General features: G+C 38.3%; 1 protein-coding gene across 1 annotated transcript in view; it reads right to left on the bottom strand.

Annotated features, from left to right (window-relative positions):
• The window catches only part of TMEM65 (transmembrane protein 65), a 66,936-nt gene extending 57,847 nt beyond the window's left edge, over window positions 1–9,089 (bottom strand). The window contains exon 1 of the mRNA XM_011949272.1: window positions 8,938–9,089. Coding sequence (XP_011804662.1) covers window positions 8,938–9,055 — 118 coding nt within the window. The 5' untranslated portion in view covers window positions 9,056–9,089. The remainder of the gene's footprint in view (window positions 1–8,937) is intronic.
• Between the last annotated feature and the right edge of the window lie 6 nt (window positions 9,090–9,095).

The raw sequence follows: 9,095 nt of genomic DNA, 5'->3' as shown, positions 1-9,095 counted from the left end.
TAAAAAATGATGAGTTCATGTCCTTTGTAGGGACATGGATGCAGCTGGAAACCATCATTCTCAGCAAACTATTGCAAGGACAGGAAACCTATCACAGCATATTCTCACTCGTAGGTGGGAACTGAACAGTAAGAACACTTGGACACAGGATGGGGAACATCACACATATATACACCATGGAATACTATGCAGCCATAAAAAAGGATGAGTTCACGTCCTTTGTAGGGACATGGATGAAGCTGGAAACCATCATTCTGAGCAAACTATTGCAAGGACAGGAAACCAAACACAGCATATTCTCACTCGTAGGTGGGAACTGAACAGTAAGAACACTTGGACACAGGATGGGGAACATCACACACCAGGGCCTGTCATGGGGTGGGGGGAGGGGGAAAGGATAGCATTAGGAGATATACCTAAAGTAAATGACGGGTTAATGGGTGCAGCACAACCAACATGGCACAGGTATACATATGTAACAAACCTGCATGTTGTGCACATGTATCCTAGAACTTAAAGTATATAAAAAAAAAGTAGTAAAATTTGGTTTTCTCTTTTGAACAAGAATTTTGTGTAGTATTAAGGAGAGAGAGCAAATATGTTTGTTTACCTTTTAAGTAAACTGCAAAAAATGAAACAGGGGAGAGAAGAAACAGATTCCATCTCACGCTATCTTTACTAAGATTTCTGATTGTGTGGAAAACAGAGTCACTCCTCTATCGAAGAATAAAGGGTTTTGCTTTTAAAAACCTTTTAATTACCACTTTGGCTAAAAGTATGACGATTATTTTACAGTGATCTGTGATCCTATTTTGATTAAGTGCTTTAAATCTTTGACAAATTGGATGCACTTCCAAAATCAAATTTCGAATTCAAAGTTAAGTCTTTTGACCTCAAACTAACTCTGGAACGTTACACAGAGGGTCCTTGCAGCATCCAAAAGAGAGATAATAAACAAGCTTATCTGGTAAGTTAAATTACATGGGAGTCATTGTCAAATAAGAAATGATGTTTAACCTTCTTTGAGTTATAGTTTATGGATATGTTACTAATATATATTCCAAAATTGCATGAGCCTCCTAAAATCCTGAGTGTCTTGGTATGTTATCAGTCCTAATTATGGTGATTATTTAAATTAATTATTGTAAGCCACAGAAATAACTAAATTTTCTTGTCAACTGTGTCTTTAACCATGGCCATTTTAAGTCATTTCCACAGTTAACTGCTGAATTCTGGTGCATTTTCAATCAAGCAGCCTGTTCATTAATCCCCTACAACTGAATCTCCATAATAACTGATACATTCATCCATGTACAACAAGAAGTGTCAACAACTGTACAGATTCTTCCCCATTTAGCCAGTAGGTAATCTAGAGCAATTCTATTACCTAGTACAACTTTAGTAAGACAATTTAAAGGATTTTGTTGTGCAACCATAGCCTTTGCAGTAGAATCTACTATAAAACCTATTATGAGGGATATTATCAAAAGAAAGATCTTTAGTGCAAGAGCTAAAGAGTCAAAAATCAATGATAATGTGATAGATGCAACTAGTTAGCTGAAAACACAAAGAGAACAGTGATCCTTGAAATGTGTCTCAGGATTAAACCCTACTGAAAAGCAGAGGGAGGAAGAAAAAGAGACAGAAAAGAAAAAGAAGAAAATTAAACACAATGGAAGAGTGACAATTGGCAGAAGTAAAAGCAGACTTTAGAAACAATAACAGGATGCCATGAAGCAGAACTCCTTACACAGCAGAAAAGAGTTTACCATAACTACAAGGAATGAATGAGAACAGAGTAGAAAAGTCTGAGAGCACCGAGGAGGAGGGAGGGGCAGACTAAGCCCAACACATTTCACTACCACTATGATGCAGTCTAAAAAGCATGCCAACTGAAACAGCAGTGTTCTGGAGGCATTTGGTTTAATGACTAGCATGTCTACAAATAGAAGCAGCCCCAAAGAAACTTATTGTATTAAAATACAGTATATAAGGACTCTGACATCTGGTAGAAGCTAAATTATGCTCATTATACTTTTACTAAGGCAGATAAAAAATGCAGTATGTTCAAATATTTTATCATCAAAAGCAATCAAAGTAAATGTCTCAGAGCTTAGGATAAATGATTTTGTTACCTACAGTCTTTTATCTACAAGAACCTCTTACTCTTACCTCTTATTGTCTGTCTGAGGTAATTTTAATATATTTTTACGTGTTTTCCTTTACTTAAAGCAGACATAAACCTGTGAGTCAAAGACAAGACTAGAGTCCTATAAAGCTACATACTAACTAATTCAGATGACTTGGGCAAGATGCTAATAAAATCTACACTCAAGGATTTAGTCCCTATTTGTTCAAGTTATGTTATACCCAAACATACCAAAGGAAACCAGACAAGAGTGTGGTTATGCAAACTCATCACTATTTTTAGAAGAATGAAAACAATCTCCACTAATAATGGCAAAATATCACATCATCCCAAACTTTCAAGATCATGATCTGTAGTTCCACCTGACCCTCTGGATGACCCTATAAATTGCTGACTTTATATTACTTCAATTTTCCTATCCACAAATTTGTTCATAAAAATTTGTCACAAAAAATATGCAATAAATGACTATTAAGGTGAAAAACAGCAAATTAATACTGGTAAATTAAACTATAGATATAAGTGTTTGACTTACCTGGAAGCCGTATTTCCCAAATTTCTAATATTTAGAATTTAGTCCAGAACTGAGAAGTGAAGACACAACACAATCAAGGAAAACAATTACCCAAAAGTTTATTTAATAGAGAGGTGAAGAGTCTGATACATAAGGAATCATCTTTCTGTCCTCCTTTTAATTTCCCTTCCCTTGAATCTGAACTGGTTTTAGTGATTTGCTTGACTAATTACATGCAGCAGAAACCATGTTCTGGAACTTCGAAAGCTAGGTCATAACAAGTCTGTGGTAGGATGAATAATGACCCCCAAAGATATCCCACATTCTAATTCCCTAACCTGTAAATACATTACATTATATGCCTAAAAGAATTTTGCAAATGTAATTAAATTAAGGATTTTGAGAGAGTGAGATTATCCTGGATTATCCAGGTAAAACCTAAATATAATCATGAAGATTCTTATAATAGGGAGGCAAGCAGAGATTTTAGTGATGTGTCCAGGAACTAAGGAATCCCAAAAGATGAAAGAAGCATAGAACATACTCTCCCCTGGTGTCTCTAGAAAGACAGAACCTTGCTGACACTTTGATTTTAGTCCCTTAAGACTTATTTTGGACTTTGAACTTTGAGAACTCTAAGAGAATATGTTGTTTTATGCCACTGTATTTGTGGTGTTACAGCAGCAATAGAAAACTAATACAGGCCGGGCATGGTGGCTCACTCCTGTAACCCTAGCACTTTGGGAGGCCAAGTCGGGCAGATTACCTGAGGTCAGGAGTTCGAGACCAGCCTGGCCAATATGGCGAAACCCCATCTCTACTAAAAATACAAAAATTAGCCAAGCGTGGTGGCGTGCACCCGTAGTCCCAGCTACTCAGGGAGGCTGAAGCAAAAGAATCACTTGAACCCGGGAGGCAGAGGTTGCAGTGAACCGAGATCACACCACTGCACTCCAGACTGAGTGACAGCACGAGACTCCGTCTCAAAAAAAAGAAAGAAAACTAATACAAAGTCTTACAGCTTTGACCCAGCCCCCTTGGAACATTTTCTCTAGGAGCCCTGACCTAAGTATTACAACCATGCTAACACTGTCATGCTGATGAGGCCACATCCATCTCCTTGGGTCAACAGTTCCAGTTGAGTCCAGTCCTCTAGTCATCTCTACCAAAGTGCCAGACATGTAAATAAACCAATGTTGGACCTTCTGACCAGACCATCAGCCAGCCAAAGTTTATGTAATGACCTCCAAAAAGGCCATAAGAAACAGCACCCAGCTGAGCCCTGCCTATATCCTTTTTTCTTTTATTTTTTTATTTCCTATGAACTCTCTACCTGCAACTGTCTATATTCTTGATCTACAAAATCATGAGATATAATAGAAAGGTTGTTACTTGAAGTCACACATAACTCTGGACATCAGTTATACGTAAGTGATGATTAAACATTGTTAAATAGCATATATGCCTTTTATAATGGAAAAAAAAAAACTTTACTTGATTATCTGTCTTCTACTGGCAGTAATCCCTAGTAATAAGACCAATCCAACATAACATACCCAGTAACTCTAAAGAACTCAGAATTAAGTTCGCTGGAATATACTACTGTAATTACGTTCTTTCCATACTGGTAAAATAACTGATTGTAGCAAAGCTTCATTTAACTGAGCCTAACTCAACTTATAGAAGCCCATGGCTCATCAGAGATCTCTCACTCCTCTTGCCTCAATTCATACTTCTTATCCACGTGCTTGTTCTTCCCCTCTTGCCGGGCCTAGGTGGAGCTATACTTCCCTTTTTCCCTTTTACTGTCTCAACAAAGGCACTGAAATATCTTTATTCACGTATCTGAATTTGAAGTATAAAATGTTTTTCTCGCCCTTTTTCTTATTGGACAAAAGCAAACTATTCTCAATCCATTCCAGAGGCTAACAGCTTAAAATAATTTATATTTTCGGCTAGGCGCGGTGCTCACGACTGTAATCCCAGCACTTTGGAAGGCTAAGCTGAGCGGGTCGCCTGAGGTCAGGAGTTCGAGACGAACCTGGCCAAGATGGTGAAACCCCACCTCCACTAATAACACAAAACTTAGCCAGGCGCAGTGGTGCACATCTGCAATCCCAGCTTGAACCCGGGAGACGCAGGTGCACTGAGCCGAGATTGCACCACTGCACTCCACCCTGGGCAACAGAGTGAGACTCTGTCTCAAAAAATAAAAAAATAAAAAATAAAGAATTTTTATTTTCTCACATAATCCTGAGTAATAGGCTGAAAAAACATGAGGATAATCTTGTTAAAGGTTCAAGATCTCTAGTGAACAGGGATTCCATAAGAAATCCTAATTTATTTTTAAGTGTTCTAGATATTCAATTTAGTATAAGCTATTTATCTTCCACTCTTTCATTTTGTCAAAGTCCTCTTAAACTATATGGCAAGTTCTCAAAACAAAACTCTTCACCCTACCTTAAAGAATCACAAAAACAGGGGGACTACAAGATTAAAGTTTAGAATTATTTGGTTAATGTATACAGATGTAGCTAAATGGTAAAAAATGTCAAAAGCACACAATTACCACTCATATAGAGGAACCAAAAAATGCAAGCTAATTAAGATATAACACTAATAGAAAAACTGCTCTGTTCACCACAATACGTATTTTATTTGCTACATGTAAAAAGAATCTCATTTTTAAAATATCTTAAGTATACATATTGTAACAAAAATATTCCCTCAGAGGCTCTTTTTTTCAAAACATATTTCTCATTGTACCTCTCCAATACTAGTTCTTGTCTCCCTGTGTAACTCTCTGATGAACGTTAATTACACCACCTTAAAGTGTGGAAGCCAGCCTCAAAGATGTACCCCCAATGATTCCCACTCCCTTGTATTCACACCTTGTGTAGTACTCTCCCACAATGTGTCAGGACAAAAGAGATGGACTATCACTTCTAAGACTGCGTTATAAAAGTCTGTGGCTTCCAGCTTAGGTGCTCACAGGTGCTGTCTTGCAAACACACTCGCTCTCTCTCGCTCTCTCATCACTTGCTCTAGAGGAAACCCACTGCCATGTCATGAGACTACTCAGGCAGCCCTGTGAAGGACCACATGGGAAGGAAATGAGACATCCAGTCAACAGCCATGTGAGTGAGACTTCTTGGAAATGGATCCTCCAGCCCTAGTCAAGACTTCAGATGATGCCACCCCAGCTGAGAGCTTGATTTCAACTTCATAAGATCCTGGTCCAGAAATACTCAACTAACATGCTATAGGATTCATGAGCCTCAGAAATTAGGAGCTAATACATGCTTGTTTTAAGCCAATGTGTTTTAGGATAATTTGTTCTACCACAATGGATAACTAATACAATGAGCACTGTCTATCTTTCAATACCAAATTGCTATATTTTAAAAGCTTTTAAAAATAATTATAAATGGAAATATTAATTACAAAAATTGGGAAGAAAATCTGTTTTAAAATTTTTGGCTAACACTGAAAAGCAACTGTAATAATGTCAGCTTGCCAGTACTGCTTGTAAAAACATGAATAATGCTCTATCAGCAGAATATGGTCTGTTTCTGGAAGAAGAGCGATCAGGCTGAGCAGGTAAATTCAAGGCGCAACCTCAACTTTTTTTAAAATTGGGGAAGAAATCAGTTTGTAATTTTAAAAATCACAATATTCTATTTAACTATGATAAGACATCCCACAAGGTCTGCCTTATCTATTACAAACTGATTCCAAAGTTTTTATCTCATCACAGATTATATCACATGCCTACTGATAAACATATAAGAAAGATAAGGGCAAATGTGCCAAATTTCAACAGCACATTCCACTGCCGTATCAAAGCATGGATGATATTTTTTCAGTAACATTTCCATACCAAATCCAAAACACTTCATTAGTTTATACAAGCACCCTTTCTAAAGACACATAAGATTTCCTATGGCAAGAAATAGCTCTTTTAATGGAATTAATTTTGTTAGAAAGTGCACTTAGTTCATACAATTTAATACATTGTTTGAGTACTTGAAAACATTATTTGAAAAGCAACAATAAAAGAAAACATGGGAGTTTTTCACTTATCTGACTGGAAAAAAAAATGTTGATTTCAGCAATGGAATGAGCTGTATGCATTCCCAACATAATAAAATCTCTTTTACCTTAAATGATTAATGAATAAGGTAATTTCCTAAGTGATGATCCTAGTTTTCTCCATAATAACTCTATGTATTGATACTGAAAATAAGTGAACACCAAGACTATACAAACAAAGCAGCAGCATCTGTGTCATTTGATTCATAGGACAATCATTTTGTCATCAACATCAGCAAAAATAGCTGATTTAAACTTTGATGTTCTTTAGCTTATAAACAAGAGAGATAAGCATCTGACTAACCATTGTGTCAAATATCATTGACTGTTTCTCCTGAGCAAAGAAACCAATTTAAATTACTAATTTCTCTCTCATATTAGTAACATAACTAACTTTAATTGATGCTAATGATCTCCATTGACTAAAGTGTTTAGGTCCTTTTCAGAATATTTAAAACCTTGTTAAATTTAAAAATATTATCTTTATTAGGAAATGTAGTATTGCTACTGCAATACTGCTGGCATGTACAAAAATAATAATGTATGAGAAAAAATTATTCAGTCACCTTGCAGGACATGATTTTCAAGAACTGCCATGAAACTATATTCATAGGGCCTTCCAATCTTGTAACTTGTTGACAATGTAGAATTTCCAAGAAATTACTTGGAAAAGGTAAAACGTGTGTTCAAATAATCGTATCAGTGAAGAAAGGTTCAAAAGTTAATGTTCTAGTACATGACCGACTATATTATTTTCCAAGGAGCATACTTTCAGAATTGACTATTTTTGAACTGCATACTGAGTGCACACATAGATTACAAATGTGCTAGTGTTTATGATTCCATATAACATCATGATTACATATTGAATAACGGAATTAATCGGATGTTACATTTTCCTGTAAAAGCACTGTGGGTAAACAATGTCTGGAATCAATCAACCACTGTAAATTGGTCCACAATTCCCTGAACCGAGGGGGAAAAAATGTGATTAAAAGCCACAACTAAAACAAGTTTCTGAAGTAGTACAGAAAACGTCATGCTTACATGAGGTTGATAATTCTTTCCTCCATTCCTGCACATCAACTAAAGATATACTTTCAAGTCTGGCAAATCAAATGCCATAATCCAAATCAATGTGCTCTACACTTTGGAATCTATGAGATGTTTATGTACCTACCAAGTTTAGAGGGGGAAGTAAACTTTTTTAAAACTTTCAAACACATCAGAATGTAATACAAACTGAAGCAATGTGTTTTGTTTACATAACTGTATTTAAGTGGCAGAAATATTTTAAGACATCCACTTTAGTCGTCTGCTCCTTTCATCTTTTTTATTTTCTGAACTTTTAGCCTTTTCACCTAGACTTAAATTCTGACCTACCCCATTCTGGACTTCTTTTAGAAATACCCTATTTTAACATGCCAGCTTAAAAATTGTTTTGCTTTCATCGTTTCAAATTATGTTTGAGCACAAGTCTAACTTCTACTGCAGAGCCACAGATCTCCAAAAAATACACCTCCTTATTTCATTCTTTCAACCTCTGGGAAAAACCAAAACTGGAGTTTAACTTGAATCTATCTTTCCATTTCTGGGGAAAATGTTTCCTTTGGCTGCTGAAATTAACGCAACCAGAGGTGTGTGGAAACAAGCAGCTGAGAGCATCCCTGACTTTTGAAGCTACACGCCTTCTTTTGGCTACCCACCCATACATCTTCATTTGATAACCGTTCAAAAAGTTTCTTCCTGCCAGGCGGGTTTGTAGCACTTTCTGGGAGCAGGCACAGCATACAGGTGCACACTCGCAAGAAAGCAGCAAGGGCTAAGGGACAGAAGGGTTGGGGAGGGGAGGCACAGGGCAAATCAAAACACAATCCCAACAGTGTTAACTGGCATTTTAGGCCAAAGCTCCGGACTCTGAGGCTGGGGAGGAAGTAGCCAGGCGCTGGCCTCGGCTGCCTGGCACGACCCGCGCCCGTCCTACCTGCCTGGGGGAAATTCGGGCGGGGGAAAGTCTCCCCGCCCCCAGCCGTCCCAGGCGTGGGGCCAGACAAGCCAGGGGGGCGGAAGGGGGGCGGCAGCGGGGGTCTAAGATCCAGAGCTGCGGAGGGCTCCCGGTAGGCTGGCGGGAAGAGGAGGGCGCCGGAGACCCCGGGCTCGCCCCCCACCGGTCCCCCCTTACCTTGGGCAATGGCAATGGACTCGAAGCGGTGCAGCTCTTTGAGCAGGCAGCTCCTCTCAGTGGAGTGCAGGCTGTAGATGAAGTCGCGCGCGCCCTGCGCCGTGTTCAGCGCCTCCATGGGCTCCTTCTTGGGGTGCGTGCCCAGCCGCCGGGGGCCG

The sequence above is a fragment of the Colobus angolensis genome, unplaced genomic scaffold, assembly GCF_000951035.1.
Source record: "Colobus angolensis palliatus isolate OR3802 unplaced genomic scaffold, Cang.pa_1.0 Scaffold295, whole genome shotgun sequence".
Classification (NCBI taxonomy): Eukaryota; Metazoa; Chordata; class Mammalia; order Primates; family Cercopithecidae; genus Colobus; species Colobus angolensis.
Note: the sequence above shows the minus strand (reverse complement) of the source record. Positions and strands in the feature narration are given on the sequence as shown.